The 20,824-nt window shown below is 41.3% G+C and overlaps 1 gene segment (V, D, J or C); it reads left to right on the top strand.

Annotated features, from left to right (window-relative positions):
* The first annotated feature begins 1,081 nt into the window (after nt 1-1,081).
* Nucleotides 1,082-20,824, top strand: part of LOC103674700 — a 39,922-nt gene continuing 20,179 nt past the window's right edge. The window contains 2 exon segments of the C gene segment in view: nt 1,082-1,479; nt 1,567-1,871. Of these exon segments, the coding sequence occupies nt 1,419-1,479; nt 1,567-1,871 (366 nt within the window).

Below are 20,824 nucleotides of genomic sequence, written 5' to 3'. Positions count from 1 at the left end.
GTCCCTGTAAATGCTGCCCTTGACCAGAAATGCAGTATATCCCAGCCAGCCAGGCCCCAAACATCAGGAATCTGTGATAAGATCAGATATGCAACCCCAGCCAATCAACCTAAACCAGATACTCTCTCCTCATTCCCTGACTGACCCGCCAGCCTTGGAAGGAAATCCCTGACCTCCCAGCTCACCCTGCCTGTTCCCAGTTTGCTGCTTCTAAGTCTTCACAAAACTCCCTCTTGCCCTGAATCCCTGGGGCAGAGGGCTCCCTGCTTGTGAGACACTGAGCTCCCCAACCCATGGATTGCTCTCCTTTGAATAAAGGACACCACACTCTACACACTGAATTGTTTCACTTTTGTTGTTTGACACACCCAGGGGAGTATTCGTGTGGAGGTCTGGCACAGACTTCATTGCACTAAGGCTGGTCATGGCCAACAGGTGTTGAGCCTTTGATGGCAGTGTTTGAAGACAAATGGGAACAGTCATTGAGAGAAACAGAGTTTTCAGTGCTGACAATGTGAAATAAAATTTACTTTCATGAAAGAATAGATGGTTGTGGATTTTTCTCCCCAAAAGGAAGATTTTCATGTTGGTGAAAATCTAGAAAATAGAGAAAGGAGGAAGGAAAAATTTCACCCAGTTTCTCACCCCGCACATTGCTCGCCTGCTATACTAAGACGCTTTCCACCTGTTGTTTTCTTGTCACCCCCATTGTCATCTCTTTCCCACTTAACTTTGTAGCACAGCTGCCCTAGACACCTGCTGAGGGTCTGAATGAGGGGCCTGGAATATTCTTTTGACAGAGTTTGTAATCAATACCTCACCAACTCAGCACAAAGCCTGCGTTTTGAGACTCTTGAGCCTTGAATCCTGGTTATAGCTCGGCACGTCTGCCTTTCAGTGTTCGCCAAGAGGAGGAGCTCAGGAACTGGGTCTGGTAGTGGGTGTGAAGGACCCAAACCTCCCCGCCCCAGCCAAGTCCCCTTCCTGGCCATCCCCACTGCCCTCTCCCCTGAGGCTGACAGGTATCATTAGCATAACTAATCACCATAACTATATGCAGGACGCCCTGCTATACTTGGGATAACCGAAAAGGAACCTTCATTTCAATTGGAAGGCAATGCTACCTTTACTTCTCAAAGCTTCATTGCAGATGCATTTCTCAGCTGACCCTTCTTGAGACCCTGTCTTTACCACTTCTGAAGATCTGACATTTGAACTGCAGGACGTGGTCCCGCCCCCTGACCCTCACTGTCCCTGCTCTCTGGGCCCCTCCCACCCTCCCTCTCCCCTTTCTCTCAGCAGTATCTGCTGGTACCACCTGGAAGCAGCAGCTCAGCCCCTATCCTGCCCTCTGCCACCCACCCCCGTGGTCTTCTCCCAGCAGGTGCAGCCACAAGGTCACTTGGGCTTCTGACCCCATGGCAGAACTCAGAACCATGCTGGGTCTCCTTGCTATCCTGTGGGTCCTCCTGTTTCCCGGTGAGTCTTGACTCCCTCTTGCTTGCCAGGTGTGGGCGCTGCCCTGAGGCTTTGGCCACCCTGACCTCATCATGATCCCCCTTACAGGCAGACTGGCAGGGATTAGACTGGAGCAACCGGCCTTGGTCGTGGCACGCAGTGGCAGCTCGGTCACCCTGTCCTGCAGAGCAAATACCAAAGTCAGCTACATCCACTGGTACCAGCACCAGGAGGGCAACGCTCCCCGGAGGCTCCTCATAGTGGCACTATTTTCGTCTTACGTGCAAACAGATTCGGTTCTGAAAGGGGACAAGGTCACTGCCAGGAGGGGCTCAGATGGCAAGAGCTGTAACCTGTTGATGTCGAAGCTGGAGAAGAGCGACGAGGCCGTGTACTACTGCACTGCCTGGGAAGCTCACAGCCCTGCATGCCTTCCTGGTCCCAGCACAAAAAGGTCTCTGACTCCCTGGGCAATGCGTGGCTGGCACCTTCCACTGGCTCTGGGTCCCTGGGGTTGCTCTGGGGTCAGCCCTCAGCACCCAGGACTCTCGCTAACGCCCCCTCCGCAGGTCCACTGCACAGAACCCCAGAGACCCAGGGAGCTGTCCTGTCCAGAGGGACTTCTCTGAAGATCGTCCAGCGTGGATTTTCTGAAGCATCTGGAGCAGAATCTGTGCTGCTCACGGCAGGAACCATGAGCCACTAGCCACACGTGGCTCCTGAGCACGTGAAATGTAGCTAGTCCGCTAGTCCAAGCGGAGATGGGCTCTTTGTGTAACATACAAACCATTATTTTGAAGACTCAAAAAGAAGACAAACTATCTCTTTAATAGTTTCTATATTGACTGCATGTTGAAATAATATTTATGATATCTTGGACTAAGTAAAAATAGCTTTACTTGTTCTTTTAACCTTTCTTTGATGCAACAGATAGACCATTTTTAATTTGTGTCTCAAACTGATGACTTACTTTTATTTCTATTGGACAGTGCTGTTATAGACTGGTGATTTAAGATTCTGACCATGTCCCCTGAATAATGTGCAAATAAAATATTGTGTAAATGGTGTCAAGTTTGAAGGACTCTCTGGAGATTTACCACAAAATGGTTATAAGCTGAGACTGGAAGTCACCTCCTGATTCCTGTTTCTAAGTTGCTGCCCTGCCGATTTTTAATTACTTTGCAGTGAGTGCAGAGTCAGCGAGCAGAAACACAGAAAACAATCTCACTGACTTCCCAGCACCCTCACGCCCTGCCACGCCTGGCCCTTAACGCCTGTGTGGGGACATGACCCTCAGGCAGGTCGATGTATCAGCCCTGGACGAGACCTGAGTCGCTTTACCTTCTGCTTCTCCCTGAATGCTGCCCCATATGGGATTTGGGGTCCAGATTCCCTAGACCTCTGTTCTCTGACCTATAAAATAAGGTGGTTTAACTGCCACAAATATAGGACCGATTTCTGTATTAAGTTAATATTATACAAATAACATATCACTATGTTCACTACCTTCGTATAAAGTTAGTCAAATTCTTGAAAACCCTATGCTTCTATACGTGGGGAAGAAAAAAAGCTCTTCCTGGAGGTCTAAGCTGAATGAAACCCATTTTCAGTTGAAAATTCAAAGTCCAATTACAGCTTAATCACATTGGTAAAAATGATTAACGAAAGGAAAGTCTACGTGCTCGGAAGGAAATTGGTCCCTCAGACTCATTAACTTCTCATCTGTCTCCCTAAGCTTCTGTTCTTGTCGTGGGAGATTTATATTTAACACATGCCTGCTTGTGAAAAAGCCTAACACCCCTACCCTCTACTGAAGGCTGGCTCAAGGCTAAGACCTCCTATGCAGGAAGGGGTGGGGGAGGAGGGGCAGAAACTTACCTTTGCTCTGTTTGGGGGATGCTCCTTATTTATCTTCCCCATCTCCTAATACAACTGAAACTTTTCCTCTTGTTACACCCTCTCAGTGCCTGACTCCACAGAGGCGTGACTCTGAGAGCTGACTATTTTAGTTTAATTAGAGAGTAGCTAAATATTGAGGGCATTCTCATGAGAAGTCATCCCAAGTCAATGTAAATCTGAATTTTCTACATGGTTCTATATGTCTTGCTTTTGAGGTACGACCTGGAAGGACAGTGGTCTTGTGCATGGATCAAAAAGCCATTGTGGTGGTGGGGGTAAATTTGCAGTCATTTCCTCCTCCTGCCCTTGTCCTTGTGGATAAGATGAGCCTCACCAAGGACACCTGGGCCACACACAGTAAAGCCAGAGCAGCGAAACCAACCAGCCCTCCCGTCCTAAGTAAACTTTTGCCAATGAAATGTTTGTTTACATGTCTGATTCATAAAGACACTGAAAGCATCTTACTAGAATGTACAAGACCTAGAAAGCACAGTGGCCACTCCATTAATGTCTGTTGAACTGAGATTCGTATTTTGACTATTATTGAGGGGCTCCTGTTAGGGCTTGCATGTGGGATTTTACATAGATACACGCTCAACATGTCCTGATGATTTGGGCTCGACTCAGTTGTTTTCATATCTGGCGTGGATGAGACACAATAAGTTTAAATAATAGAACCAACATTATGTTATCAAATTAATGCCAAATAAAGTCTAATAACATCTTCAGAATCACAATTTTCATAGTTCCATTATCCATTACCAGCCGCCCACACATACTATTAGCATGGGAAAAGTGATGTCTCTTACCTCAGAGTCACCTTGTGAAAACCGTAATTTTAAAAATTTCCAGGCACACCTGGAAATCCATGTTGACTGTTCTGATTTCAGTCTGCTTTATGTTCTGCCTGGAGAATTAGCTCGGAGGCACAACCTGGGACAGAAGAAAGTGCACAACTTGTAGATGTCACCTCTACACATTGGGATCAGAATAGTTTTCTCTTTATCACTACTGTGGTCCCCAAGTTGTCTCATAGAAACCTTGTCTCACTTTTGAATGTTATTTTAAAATTTATTGGATACAGAATTCACACGTTTCATAATATTAAAAATCGCTGCATATTCCTGAGCGTCTAGAAACAACATGTGAAATCTGATGGTTAGAAAGGCCTGTAACTGGCTCTGTCTTGATCACTTTTCTCCCCTCTTCTCAAAAAACCTTGTCTTCTTTTATAAAACAAAATCTTACTTTCTCTCCTGATTGCCATTGACATTCTGCCAAGTTAGAGACAAGGTTCACACTTGGGAGAGCCCAGAGTAGCTTCTGGGAAGAGTGTGTCTTTTCCTCTGTGTAGGACAGATACCAGGTACTACAGAGGGCTGCACAAATCTCAGTCTTCTTGTTAACACTGTACTGTACCTTCCTTGCTGTTTTTAAGTCTCTTTTGCCCACATGCAGTTTCAGGAATGAGATCCCCTCAAGCACAATTGATTACAGAGATGCACGTTACTGTGATTTCATTCAGCAAGACGGTCTGGCACTTTTATTGGTGAAAACATGATCTGTTAGCTTTCATGGAAGGTTGCTGGCAATTAGGTTCACGTGATCTTCACCCGGAGACTGAGAAGAAGATAGATTTTCAAGTTGGATTCTGTGTGTTCCCTTCTTTGGGGGCATAGATTTTTCTCCCAGGCAAGGGCAGGAGGGGATGCTGAGGGGTATAAATGGTGGACTTTGCTGAATGCCTTCTGTTTTCCCCTCAGGATTTATTCTCCTCATTTCTCCACCTTGCTCAGTGCTCCAGGAGGCTAACCCCTATGGACTATAGTAACGGGTATCTTTGCTCTGATTTCCATTGAATGTTGGCCACTAAGAGTTGAAGTTCAAAGGAATTTGGCCTTGTTACTTGACAAAAAACATTCAATCCCTCATTCCTGGGCACTACATTTCCAGGACCCTGAATCCAGTGGATTCTCCCAGTGGATTAAAAAGGAATGGCTAATCCCACCTGCACCTCTTGGTTCCTGAGCATGAACCTCTGGCTCTGGGGTAGATGGCGCCATATGTCGGACCCAGGGAGGTTGCAGCCAACCCAAAGCCACTTGTCATAGAGGGAACCCTGAGCTCACTGCTCCCACTTCCCAGTCTCCTGCTGATGCTCCCACTGACTGCTTCCAACAGCAACCAGAAGATAAGGAAGACCACAGATGGAGTCTGTGAGGGTCTATCTAGTAATGCCCAGGGCAAGATAAAGAGAGGTGGACAGTCCATCTGCAGGAGCAAAAGGAGAAAATTAAGCAGATGGTCAAATAAGTGGTTATGCTTGTCCCCAGATTAGTCAAACAGTTTGGAATAGGGGAATAAGGGGAAGATTGTATCTAAATTGATTCATGTCACTTTCCACAAAGCCACCAAGGTCCCATCTGTAACAGAACAGCATGTGCCCTGTCCCGTCAGTAACAACACAGGAAATGGGACAGGCGTTGAAGGTTATCACTAAATTCTATGCTTAGTTGATGAACTAAGAAAAGTGCATGTAGATTATTTGTAATTTTTTTGTCCTTCAGCTAAATCAGGGATTCCCAGGTATTTGTCTACTTATTAAGTAAATCATCAACACCTAAGTAGAATTAAAAAAAATAATTTAAAAAGACCTATTTATAGATAAATGATTATACTGTTTTATGAACCAATATTACGATGAATCCAATTCTGTGTTCTTGATGTCCTTTAACGTAATAAACAGATGTACAGTAGTGAACCAATCCTAACTCTTATTAAGACACTAGAGAAATGCCTGCCACTTTCATAATGTCAGCTAAAATCCCACCTCTCACGTTTGTTATAATTAATCTATCTTTTCTGTTCTTCCTTAACCTGCTTCCTTGTACCGATGAGTCAACACTTAATTGTTTCAGTCACAAGCTGATCATTCCTATCTACTGAAGTTCTGTTGCATTTTTTTTAATTTCTAAATTGACGTTACAAACTAATTACCAAAAATCTGCAGTTACATTCTGAAAGTGGTAGAATTAGCATTTGGAGTCCACAGCTCAACAGATTTCTTTGATTTCTTTTCTTCGCTCAGCTAAAGGAAAAGAATTAATCATGTGTACAGAGTTGCATGTATAGTCATTGTCTCAAGGAGCTCAGTTCCATATGAAAATAAATACATATAATGTAATGCTCTATTAAGAAAATAATAGCAGGGACACCTGGGTGCTCAGTCAGATAAGTGACTGTTGATTTTGGCTCAGGTCGTGATCTCGGCTCCTGAGATCAAGCCCATTATTGGGCCAGTCTGCACTGAGCATGGAGCCTGCTTGAGGTTCTCTGTTTCCTTCTCCCTCTGCCTCTCCCTGCTCCCACTCTCTCTCTCTAAAAAAAGAAAGAAAGAAAGAATATAATAGCCACTTTTTAGTGAAAACTCCTTATGTCCTAGGCACTGTATTAAGCACTTTATATATTTTTAATTATGCAACGTCTCTGTATCAGAGGAAAGAGGAAAGGGAGTCTGATGCCTGACAATTGTTCTCCCACAAATGCCACTAATTGTGCCCCGGATGTCTGGTTTTACACAATCACCTATTGACTTGGTTTCCCATTTACAGACTGTGAATGTTGAAATGGTCTGATTGTCTCAGGGAGAAGAAAGATGCCCAGAGATATTCAGAATTGTGAAAAGCTCAAGCTGAGGATGCTGGCAATGATGAAAAAGGAACTTATATCCATTTATCTCCATTGGCTGCTAGAAAATGTGGAAAGTTGCTCAGAATATAAAGTAAAATGAAACAAGAAGAAAACAAAACACTAACTATATTGCACCTTTAACTTGTACTATATCCCACAAAATAATATTTATGTCCATATCTGCCAGAAGAAATCTAGAAATTCATACACGATAATGGAAAGAGTTGCTGATCGTGGCGATAGGCTCATGGGAATTTTTTTTTTTATCATCTTTATCTTTTTTCTCTAAGTTTCTTCAGGGAAGATCTTTGCCCGCATGTCCTACTTAGCAGCCCTGTGACTTTCCTTGAGTCATGCGTCACTCCTCTGTCCCTCACTGTCCTGATCTATGAAATGAAAACTACAAGCATCGATATCATGTGATTGCTGTGAAGACGGAAAAGGTGAAGGACGTTTAGAAAAAAAAAGTCTGACAAAAAATACTCATTAAATATTAGCTCTTCTGAAGGTTAATATTTATTAACAGGAAATATTTTGAACTATTATACTGAGAAAGTGTGTTCATAAAATGGTTTCTGGCACGTAGAAATCATTCCCATGTCTAGAGAAATCAAGATCCTTCCATGGTTCCTTCCCATTCATGGCAAACAGTCTTCTAAAGACCACCAGCCTATTCTGAGATGGACACAGCAAGCAAGGGACCTATAAAAGACAGTGAGTGCCTTCAGTCCCTGCAAGGCTGCCATTAGCATGATAAGGCCAACAACCCACATTCATCAACTACTTGCTTCCGCCCCCCATAAGTCAGGCCACACCCTCCTAACACTGAGCCAGGAGGCATCCTGCAATGAGGTCCCCACTGTCCTGTCTTTTCCTTTAGGACACAGCCTGGCAGACAGGATGTCACTTCTCCAGGCATTTATCTTCTTCTCCTTCTGGGCTCATGAGTCACATTCCCAGACCATTTCAGTCTAGGTGAGAGAACACGGAAATTCTGTAATGTTTCTTATATTATCAGAAGTTCATTGGAAATTCTCTTCTTTTACTTCCAGCTGGACTTGGGCTATCAAAAGTGGAGTAGTTCTAGATATCCATTTCCACAAAAATAAAGAAAAATATTGACATATATTGCAAGAAATCCAGCTTAAGTTTTGAAATGGAAGTCATTCCTTGGTAAGGGCAGAAACCAAATCAGACTTTAGGGCATCCAGTTTTTGTGAGGTTGACAAAAATCCCAGCTTAAAGTCATGTAGGTGGGAAGAACAAAGTTGAGGCAACAACGTACTCTCAAAATTTTACTTCAATTCTTAGCATAAATTTCACAGAAAAAGAAGATATGGCCATTTATTACAGGGCGGGAAGGTATCCACAGACGATGCAGACACAAGATCTCCTCCTTGGGCTGTGCCATCCACATCCTTCCCTACAGTGGCAACCACAACCAGCCCTCCAGCTGGGCTCCCAGCCTCAGCCTCCCCTGGCTTGCAGTACTTCGGAAGCTTTCTAGAAAGCCAGCTTGGAATATATCTGCACATTAGTTTAGCTGACCCCAGGAAATGTTCTTCCAAAGGGTTCTTTGACACTATTTCCCAATGAGCTAACGTCCTCTGTGGGGACAGAGAGCACACAGGCTCTACCACTGTCTATCATCTCACCATAAAGAGACTCAAGTATGTAGGTAAGGTTCAGGCTAAGAGAGGGAATCATGGGATGTCATTATTACAGCATTTAAATAAGTCCCTCTGTAATATAATCATTATTGGTCCACTTTATGACAAAAGAAATTAAACCTTAAGGAATGTAGGCTTAATGTTCAGCCATAAGGCAGTAAGTCCATGCTTTCTGACCTGAACTAAACAGTTTGAGGACTACAATTCCTTAAGTGAACTCTAGGGGACCTGGTGAATTCACACTGGAGCAAAGCCCTTTCCCTGGCAGCTGTGGGGAGGTTTGTGCCAGCATGATGCCATCAGAATAGAGCTCCAAATTCATTGAGGCTGTGAGATGGACCACCATATTGGACAAACCATTGAGTCTCCCTTTGAAAGAAGAGAGAGAACCTGGACCAGAAGAGCTAAACTGTGTGTGTGTATGTGTGTGTGTGTGTGTGTGTGTGTGTGTGTGTGTAAGTTCTCTCTCAGTGTTCTCCCTTCTGAGCACATGTTAGCTCCTGTAACCCACACCACCTAAATGTTCTGCTCCAGTGTCATCCACAAGCATGTCTGACTCCTGAGGTAACCGAAATACTAAGGGGTCAGTGACTTGTCACCCACATCAGCTGGCTCCTCTTGACTGTTGTACTAAACCACTTCTTCACTGCAGGACAACCCAGAGAACAATACATTGTCCCCCACAGGAGAGACAGACTGATATTAAACACTAACTAACACAAATTAGTATGATGTGCTCAAACACATGTTCAGGACTTGAGTGATTAGGTGTCTTCAGAGAATAAGTAAAATATCAATAAACTATCCGTTGGCTTTTCAATATGAAAGAGTGACAAGACCCTTATTTTCTATTTCTAGTAGTACTGTATGCAGTGGGCTTCTTGTAGGAATGTGGATATCTCCTTGCAACTTTCCTATATGAACTGTTCACCTTAATGATGAATTCCCCAAGGAACACGAACATATTCATCCCCTTTATCCCCTATTTCAAAGCCCCACAGGCTATTGTTCAACTTTGAGATATACTGGGGGAAAGAGGGATTTGCAGGCTGGGCAGACACAAGAGATGGAATTAGATACATGATCCTTCAGCCCTTCTTCTCCCACCTCGGGTGGACTCAGGTTCTTTGATTGTCATTTTAACTCACACTGTTCAGGACCATGACAGTTCCTTTTTGGGGGGACCACTGTCTTCTTGAGCCTGAACAGAACCTTCCTAGTCCCCTATATTTTTTATGGAAGCACATTGGAGGCTAGAACCTGAGTGGAACACACTGAGTGCAGGAAGACAAGCCTTTTTCAAAAGGAATGCATCGAAAGTGGGAATTCTGCTTGTCAAGAAATCTTAACTACAGTATTGCTTTGTTCGCAAGATGTCTTTCCTAAACTTGTTTTCTCCTGTCACATACAGAAGACCAATGTACCTCTGTAATATAGTGTTTTCAGACAAGCAGATCTCGGGAGACAAGTGTTATATCAGCTTTTCAATACGAAAGCTAAAAAAGTTAGTGAAAATTTCAATGATAAGCAAATGGATAGGGCAAATAACTTATGCTGCATTCAAGTGATGGAATACTGTGAAGTCATTGAAAATGGTATTTTTAGATTTATTAATAAAAGTGAAATGTTTCCATTCAAATATTAAAAAAATATATATAATTCAAGTAACTATACATTAAATCTCAAATCCGTAATGCCTCTCTTGGTGGAAGAAGCAAAATGAAAGGAAATATTTGGGTTTTAAAACAGCCTTTTCCTTGACAGAGAGGATGGATTATTTTCTTCCTTCCTTTCTTTTTTAGTAATTTGATATTTTCAAAACCAGGTACTATAGGAATTTTTACAATAAAAATATTATTTCACATTTCATATTATTCAATATTATTCATATTATTTCAATATTATTTCATATTTCACACAAAATATTATTTCATTTTTTCTTGTTTTTCAATATAATAAATATATGACTTGAAAGCATCAGAAAGGACTTCTTGTCATTATACATAATATACTTTCTGCTCATTATCATTTATCACGCACACATACTTCTTTTTCATTCTCATTTTTAGACTGATAATGTAACTTTTTCAAGTTTGGAAAACATTTATTTTGTCAAGTATAGATGTAGAATCTGAGACCAAAAAAAAAAAAAGATTCAATAACTCAGTTGACATCCAAAGAGTTAAGTAGTATAGGAGGGTGTCTATTTTCATAAGTCATTTAAATAATATTCACAAGAACTTTTAAGGACCTGAAAAATTTTCAAACTACAAAGTTAACTAATGGTTTAAATGGCAAAGGAGGGTAATAATTATCTCTGGCAATTAAAAACGATATTCTCATAGATTATTTAAAGACCTGCAGTATTGTTCACAGTAATAAATTAACCCAAATCAGAGAATATAAAGCCAAATATACAAAATTCACTTAAAAATGTATATTTATATATCAAATACGAAGCAATCCTATTTCTATTCATAAATACATAGAGAAAATTCAAAGTGAAAGTAAATTATGGATACCTTGTATTGTCATTTTTATATCTCAATTAATTCAGATTTTCTTTATGGAACTACTATTACTTCTATCCATTCTCATATTTATAGGCTCTGTGTCCTTACATGAGTCTCTTCTCTTTGTCACTGTCCTCATTTGTGAAATGGAGATTAATCATAACAGCTATTTCATGGGACTGTGGAAAGGAGTAAATAAAATAATGCAAGAAAACATTTAGAACATTGCCTGACAAATAGCAAGTCTAGAATGGACAGAGGATGGGTATTCATTGTCAAGCTTATCATGACATATTACACATAACACTGCTTTGAAGATGACCATCTTCATCACGTGACATCACGCTCATGAGACAGTAGCAAGGCCCAGGGTGAGTAGAAGCTGGTTTCCAGAGACGGCTCTGACCCATGTATGCCCAGCAATTGCAGCCTCGTCCCTTCTTGGAGGGACCCAGATTATAAATGAAATCTGATTTCTCTGAGTCCTAATCTGCATGGTAACATCTCAATTAACTTTACAAACACCACAATACTCCAGTGCTTGTGCACATGGCATATTCAGTAACATCAATGAGATATTTCAAGGTCTTATTGTTGTTTTGTTGTGCTGTGTTAAGAAGAGTAAAGGTCAGGTTTCTTATCCAAACCCTGAATCACTATCAAATCAGAGACAGATAGATATTGGGGCTGATCCCAGGAGGCCTGTCCTCCTGTTCTGAGCAATGTTTCTGCGGCATGGGATTCCAGGGGGAGTGGCTGAGTGGGTGTGAGAATCATCCTGCCAAACCCAGACAGACACATTCATACCAGGAATTTCTTTCCAGATTGGAAACACTCTCACCCCATCTGCCCAGCACTCACAAGGCACAGGAAGCCCCAGACCTGCTCATATCTGTGGCAGATCATAAAGAACCCCAGGGAACTATCTAAGCCACCGCTTCTTCTAAGAAATCAACCCCCACCCCTCCTGTCACTGGCCTGACAAGTCCTGCTACCAAGTACCTCACCTCTTACCTTGTCACTGGGAACCCAGCCAGGACAATGAGATGCCACTGATGGGAACAGTCAGTTCTCATCCCTTTGCATATGAGTGCCCCAGTCACTTCACTCTACAAGATATACTACCAAAATTATTATTATTATTATTTAAAGATATATATATTTATTTTAGAGACACGGGGGGAGGGCTAAAGGAGAAAGAGGATCCTTAGGCAGACTCCCTGCTGAGCATAGAACCCTACCTGAGGTTTGATCCTAGGACCCTGAGATCATGACCTGAGCCGAAATCAAGAGTTGGCTGCTTAACTGACAGAGCCACCCAGGGACCTCAAGAAATTCTTTAATGTTACCTTTTCCATTATCATTTGTTCATGGGAATTTCTTTTCTTTACTTGGAGTTGACCTTGGGCAAGTAAAGTTAGAACAACCTGAAATATCAAATTAGAGGGCCCACATATATTGGAAAGTATGCACTGAGCATATTAACAAAGCAGCCATGCACTTGTTCTGGCAGAAACCAGACCAGGGATAGAATAGCTAACATTTGCCTTGACAAACCTTGGTCAAGGTTGCTTAGGTGGGAGGACAACAAACTTCTACTTTAACCTTGAAAATAAATTTCTTAGTGCAAGGAGACGAGGCCGTGTACGACTGTGGCTGCTGGATTTGGACCCACAGCATCAGCGTTGCCAAGAGAAGCTGCACAAGAACCATCTTCAGGTCTGACCCACCCACATCCTGCTCCATGCGGGCGACCACGGAGGCTGCGCAGCTGGGTGGCAGCCTGAGCCGCTCCCTCTGCGGTATTTCCTGAGCATGGCAGGCAGACATCGTAGATTCTGCTCACACAGTGAGCCACATTGAATTCAGCAATTATGTCCCGAATTAAAGCAATTTGATATCATTTCCCACTAAACTGAACTGTCGAGGACCTCTGAAATAATAGGGTGGATATTTCAGACAAAAATCCATTTGTCTCCTAGAGTCAGAGAATTCTAGTATCTGAATGGTTCAGAATGAAGACAGGAGAGGGGTATACATTTTACATAAATATTTCTTGTTATTATGACATTCCAAATTTACTCATGGGCATTGTAGTTTTTAGACGTAGAAAGATCTTTCACACATAAAAACTCCATGCCTTTATTAGTAACCTGTGGCCATGCTAAAGGAATCTCCTAACCCTCATATCTGTAACTAAACAATCAGCTATTTGGGAAGTGGGAGAGGCTGAGGTATAAATCCTGTACCCTAGAGGTAGAAGCAGTGCCTCACTCCACATTCAGGGCTCAATGCTAGGAGAAAACCAGCACTGCTCCAATGGAACAGGCCCCTGAGCATATCAGGTGTCTCCAACATGGTGGATATGCCTCTAAGACTTTGTTTTCTGGGGTTCTTCAAAGAAAACTGAAGATCCTGCATAAGGATCAGGTGGTTAAAAAGAACGATAATACATGCTCCCTTTATAAAGAAAAGGAAGACAATACTTCTCACAAATTAATAAAATAAAAAATAATGATTGATAATTGCATTCTGTGATTAGTAGGTGGGTGGCTGCCAGTTTTCAAGGAATAATGAAACAAAGTGTAACACGTGAAACTATAAAAACTCCTCTCCTACCTCTTGGAGTCCACTTTCCAACCACAGGAAAAACAATTACTTCAGAAAATGTTCTAATATTGGAACCTTTGGTAACATGGATATCTGATTACATCCTGCCTTTTACCCCTGGTTCCTGATATAAGGACAACACACTCATTCTCTGTTTCTCCTTCTAAGAATCAGGCAGTGCTATCAAGAGCAAAGACGCCATGGAAATAGAATGAATTCCTCCCACAACCGTGTCAGCTCTTTCCAGGGCAGCCTCAGGATCTTGTGTCCCACACCCTGTCCATCGTGATTCCTGACTGTCGTGGATTCCAGTGGGAGGAACCTGAGGGCCTGGGTCTCAACAGGGTCTCGCCTGTCCCCTAACACATCTACAGAAACAAAGGTAAGACCCCTGGATGAAATATGGAGTCAGAGAACAATGAACCCTTTCCAGAAAGAGGGGAATGAAGAGGGATCAAGCTTCTCATAGTATCTGTGCTAAATTCTTTGCACAGATTATTTCATTTAACCCTCAAAAGAGCAGAGCAGAATTCAGCTGAAGTGTCTGCATGGGGACTGATCTCACGAGTTGGAGCCACCGTGACTTTTCAACACACAGCAACCATGAAACACTATAGTGACGAATAGGAGGGAATGAGTAACCTTATCTGTGTGGCTTTGATGTGATAAGATACTATGTAGCTGTTACAAAGATGTTTTTTGAAGAATTGTAAGTAAAATTTACAAATTTATTGAGGACGAAAGCAAGTCTCCCCAGATCTGGCCTTGGCGGGCATTTCTAAGGTGTGCAGATTAAGCTCCAAGGGGCCCAGAACATGCCGCAAGAGAGGACTTGTTCAAGATGGAGGGCCAAAGGTGGAGTCAGTATTTTCAGCACTCCTGAGGTCAATTTTTCTTTTGCTTTTACATTTAATAATGAGATTATTTATATAACAATAAAAAATATAATTATATATATGACTTACTTAAAATGATTATATATTTAATTTTCCCACCTAATACTATTACTACTCTTTAATTTCCAAGAAAAACAAAAACTAAAAAACTACAATTAGCCATAATGATAATGGTTACCATGATACGGGCGTCTGCAAACCACGTATATGCCCAGCAACCCCCAGTTTTATAATTAAGTTTTATTGAAATACAACCTTGACCATAGGTTTACAAATTGTCTATAGCTGGTTTTGCAGTACACCAGTAGAGTTGAGTGGTTGCAACAGAGACCTACAAATGTTAAAATATTTACCATTTGGTCCTCACAGAAAACCTTTGTCAATCAGTACCCTGCGATGATTTCTGAGGATTGACATTTATTTTTANNTTCTTTCCCTATTTCTCAGTGTTTCTTCAATGACCCTTTGTTACACAGCCACTCTCCCTATACTGAGTGCCTTACTTTGCATAAATTGCTTAACATCTGTTTGATTCATTTGCATCATTTGAAAATGGAAAACATCATTATATTTATCCGAAGGAACTGTGGAGAGGACCAACTTCAATAAGAAGTATCGAGTTCTTACACGTGCTTGGAGCATGCCTAACGTTCATTATATTGAGGCATGCCTTTGATTATATGAGTTGTTACTGCATATTCTTAAAGGAAATTATTCTGATGAGTACACTAAGTCCTTGGTACTCAGAGTTTGATTCATGGACCAGCAGCAACGACTTCACCGGGAGCTTGTTACAAATGGGGAAAATCAAGCCTCAGCCAGGCTTACCGAATCAGAATCCCACTGCACAATATTCTTTACAGTCTGAGAAGCCAGAATCTAAAGGTAGAGAATCAAGTGAGAGTAACACAAAACAACACAAGACCATGAACGCTTCCCTGGAAAGAATGAATGGAAAGTGTGCGTGAGGGCTCTCTGAGGGCTCATTGCTGCTCTTAAATCATTTCCACTTCTGATGAGAAAGCAAAGAGATTCCTTGATGGTGCATCTTTAGAGATCAGGTGTTCACACGAATTTCTCTTTTTTTGCTTACAGTTTGTTTTTCCAGTTAAGGTTGGAGCATCCTGAAATGTTAATTTCCAGAGAAATATATAGAAAGTCCAAGTACTGTAGAAGATGATATCTAGCAAACTTGCAGTGGTTGAAGCATAGCCTGACTCGTCTTTGCCAACAGTGTCACCTGCTCAAGTTCAATGAGGTTCTCTAGCCAAAAACACCGTCCCCGGGCCCATTTTGACCTTGAAAATGAATTCACAGGAAAAGGAAATGTGGGTATTTACTACTGCGCCTGCTGAAAAGGTAGAACAAGAGGTGCCCAGACAACCCACACAGAGCCCCTTCTCAGGTCTGTGTCTACCCACATCCTTCCCTACGTGAGCACCAGGGGCAGCTCCTTGACTCGTTCAGGGCTGGCCTCCACTTCCCAGGACTGCTTCCTCAGTCTCTGAAACCTCCAATTCTAGTCACACATTAGGACCTACATTTACTCTTTTACACACACACACACACACACACACACACCCCGTCTAGAGATTACCTGAACGTTTATATGGCTCAGATCCAAAGAGGAAATCACTGAGTTCTAGGAAACATGTTGCTGATAATATATCACAAAACTTTGCAATGTAATATTCATTTTTTCCACTGTAATATGAATAGTTTGAAACTTAGAGAGATGAAATAACTTTCAAATCTTTCATCCCATCCTCCTTCATTTCCATCAGGTTTTCTGAAGCAGTTCAGCACTTATTGCTCTGTACACACTGGGGGAGAATGTGGACAGGAGCTCACACCCTCTCCTACTGTGAGAATTATAGATCATTCCACACTGTAGGATCCGGGTACAGCCCCAGCAGCACACTTCCTTCTGCACAAGCCTCAGATTCTCTGGGGCAGGGAGGGGAGCATTAGTGATCACACAGTAAGGTGGAAAATCCTGTCAGGCCCCCTTCCCCTCCCACCCCCGGGTTCTGCTGTGAACCTAGGGACGATTGAAGGGGCCATTTAATCAGAGCTGCTGCTCTTTCTTAGGCACTGTTCCAAATCCCTTAGATATAATCTAGCTCATCCCGTGGCAATCCTGGGACACTGGCACTATCACGATTCACATTTTACAGATGAGGAGACAAAGGCATAAGGGCGTTATTTACTTTGTGGTCACAGAGTTACCAGGTGGGGGTAGAGGCTTCAGGGTCTGCCCTTGTACCAGGTACTGTCCTGCCTCTGAAACACAAGCAGTAGAAATGGCGTTTACTCTGTGCTTCCTACAGCCAAAGAGAAGACAAACTGTTATTCACAAAATAATTCCTGAAACAAATAGGTGACTATTCTCCGCTGAGTCTGAATTCAAGTGTTGTCCTCCTAGCACAAGTATAAATACCATGGCAGTCTGTGGACTCTGGGAAACAAACTGAGGGCTTCAGAGGGGAGTGGGGTAGGGCATTGGAATAGGCTGGTGATGGGTAGTAAGGAGGGCACATACTGCATGGTGCACTGGGTGTTATACGCAAATAATGAATCACTACATCAGAAACTAATGAAGTACTGTATGGTGACTAATACAACAAAATAGAAATTATTTAAAAAAAAGTTTTTGAAAAGGAAGTTGAAAATAATAAATAAATAAATAAATACATACATACATACATACATACATACCATGGCAGATTTACTTTCAAAATATAAAGCTAAAATAAAATATAAAAGCAAAATAAAGCAATATAAAACATCAACAAATATATAAAACAAAACCCGTAACATATTATTTTCTTTTCTTCTTATTTTAAATAATAGAAACGAATGAAAAAAGAAACCTTTCCTTTCAGAGATGTCTAATAGAACACTTAATGCTCACATTCCTGGAATACAGCCATGTATCTTCATTTCCTACCTGTCTATGATTGCTTTCGAGCTACATGGTAGAGGTGATTAATCGTAACTTAGGGCCCAAAAGCCTAAATAAAATATTTTTTATCTGGTCTCATACAGAAAAAATTTGACAGCCCCTCCTGTGCAACAGGGTGTTAGGGATGCATTTGTAACTAGAACTAAAATTCAAGATGTAGTAAGGGAAAATATCAATGAATTTACTATATGAAAATAAAAACAAATCTTGCATGGCAAAAAAAACAGCATAAGTTAAATCGAAGGACAAATGACAAACCATTAGGAAATATTTGCAACCTATATTACATATAAAAGCCAACTGCCTCTAACATAAAATACATTTTTAAAATGGAGGTAAGCCATTTAAAAAAAATCCTGTAGGAAAATGCAAAAGACATGAGAACCAATTCATGAAGAAAAATACAGAAATTGCTCTTAAACATGTAAAAAATGCTTAACTTTACTTATAATAGATCAAGATGAATTAAAACCGTATTAGGATAGCATTTCTCAACCAAAAGATTGAGAAGAATGAAAGTTTGACAGTACACTGTGATGGTGAAGCTGTGAGGGGATATAGGCACTCTTAATCATTGCTGAAAAGGATGCAAATTATAACCATTTTGTAGGAGATTTTAGAAATATCCAGAAAACTTAATATCCATTCACCTTTCAAGCTAGCAAAACTACTTTTAGAATTTTTACTCTGATTGCACAGTTTCAACATTATGAAAACATATATGCAGAAAGGTAGTCATTGGGTAGTTACAAAATGTTGGAAATTACATAAATATCCAGACATAGGACAGATGAGGAGGTTGAATAAATGATGGCACATGCACACGATGGAGGACTATATACCATAAAATAAAATGTAAGATGTAAAATCAATTATACTTTATATACTGGCAATTCACAATTGCTAGTTGGAATTTACAAGCTGAACCATATACAATAGCAAAAACAACATCAAAAACTTACATTTAAAAAAATATATAATAGAGATTAAATTTAACCAAAAATGTGAAGGATTTCTATGCTGAAAAGAATAAAATTTTAATGACAGAAGTTGAAGAAGAACTAAAAAAATGGAGAGATACACCATGTTCATGGATTAGAAGACTCAATATATTTAAGATGTCAAAAGTTTCCCATAGTGATAAGTAGATTCGATGTAATCTCAATCAAAATTCAAGGAGGACTTTTGCTAGAAATCAACTACAATGGGCACAGCTCCCATGTTACAATAACATGCAAAAAAGTGGGACAAAGTGAAATGTAATGACTAATTTGAACACATGGGAGAATGAGGTTTCAGGAAACATGACTTAGTCAAACACTGGAGACAGACAGGCACTTCCAAGGAGAAACAGGATGTGAGCATTTGTTCTCCTTGGGAAGATGTTGTCAAACACATTCAGCTGGTGACGGGTTAAAGTAGGTACTTTTAATGAAAGAATAAGAGCTGAGTATAGACTAGTGGGAGAGCGTGATACCTGGGGAACCATGAACAGTGTATTACTCATCAACTTTGAAACATCTTTCAGTAACTGTGCAAAATTTTTGCAAGGAAGATGAGAGACAATCCAAAGGAGGCTTCTCCCTTGGTGCTGCAGGATTCTTGCTCATTTCCAAGCATAAAATATATTTACCCCAGAAATTATACCATACGTGTCGAGCTTCCAATCAAAAACGTCAGAGGCATACAAAAAGGGAAGAGGAAACACAGTCTGAGGACACAAAGCAATCTTCAGAACCAGACAAAGACATGACACAGGTGTTTCAGAATTCTGAAAAGGTAAGAATTGTGAATAGGAAAAGAGTAAAGGGTAATAAACCAAAGGACTTTTCTCCTCCAAGATTTTCTTTCATTCACAGCAGGGTATAGTGACATCATAGCACTTAAAGCAATAATTATAGTCTTTGCTAATATTCCTCCAAATTTGTGAACTTTCCACAAACTACTGATCTATAAAATGTATGTATTTCTACATGATGTTTGTTATTACAGACAGTAACATGACTTTTCTTCCAATTCTCATGAGAGCCATATACCTTGGCATGGTCTGACAAAATATGGTGAAAAATCTATAACTCAAGGAGTGACAAAGAGCACAAGGTTGGCTGTTTTTGAAGTAAAACTTAAAGGAAAAATGCAAGGGTGTTGTTCCCAAGGGGAATATAACACTGAATAATTATAACATGGGGTTTAGGTGAGGTCTTCTGGGAGCTGATAGTTCTTTATACCAGGAACAAAATAAATAACATTGAGACAGATCTTACTAGAAGATCGTTCATTGGTTCTAAAGCAAACCTTCCTCCCCCATCCCTGCTTCTGAAGAACTGGCCTACCACTGCCTGATTCATGCCCCCTTTCGGAGCCCATTCTGATCAGTCCCTGGCAATGCCAACCCCATGGATTTATTTGTGTCTTTGGTTTGGGTTTCTAGGTTGACTATGCTCCTTCCTTGCCTGTTCACTGTTTTTATGTCCACTGTCAACTTGTTCAAGTATCTCTGATTTCCCTCCTTTGCTTTTTAAAAGGAGACAAAAAAATGAGAATCTCTCAGGATCAACTCTCCTTTACCTGAACACCAGACAGAACATTAAACATACATTGCAAGCTTTCTGGGGTTTCCCTGGAGAAGGTCATTGTCCGTAGGTACCAACTAAAAGAAGGGGAGTCCCTGAAATGAATCCCATATGGCTCAAACAATATCAACTGTAAGACAAACTCGATTCCAGTTTGGACACAGGTAAGAAAGACAACAGAGTCTTTTACCTGATAATCCTTAATGTCCTGAAGTCTGATGAATTCACCTGCTATTGTGCCTGCTAAGATCTCATAATGTCACAAAGTCGGAAGGCACCTGTAAGAATACATCTCTATGACTAACCCTCAACTCCTTTCTCACTTGAGCAACCACAGCAGACCCTTTCCTGCTCTTCATCGCAGGTTCATAAGCTGTTGGAACAGGAAGGGCCCTTTGGACATACGTAGCCCAATGCCCGCACAGCAAATGGGATATGGAGGTCCGGGGATGGTAAACGCCTTGTCCAAAGCTAGTTATCCACAGAGGCAGGGCTACACGTGCATTTCTGAAGGTCACAGAATAGCTTCCGAGAGACCTCCTCTTTCAGC

The sequence above is a fragment of the Ursus maritimus genome, unplaced genomic scaffold (genome assembly GCF_017311325.1).
Source record: "Ursus maritimus isolate PB19 unplaced genomic scaffold, ASM1731132v1 scaffold_3, whole genome shotgun sequence".
NCBI classification, from domain to species: domain Eukaryota; kingdom Metazoa; phylum Chordata; class Mammalia; order Carnivora; family Ursidae; genus Ursus; species Ursus maritimus.
The sequence above is the reverse complement of the archived record's forward strand: the minus strand, read 5'-3'. Positions and strand labels throughout refer to the sequence as shown.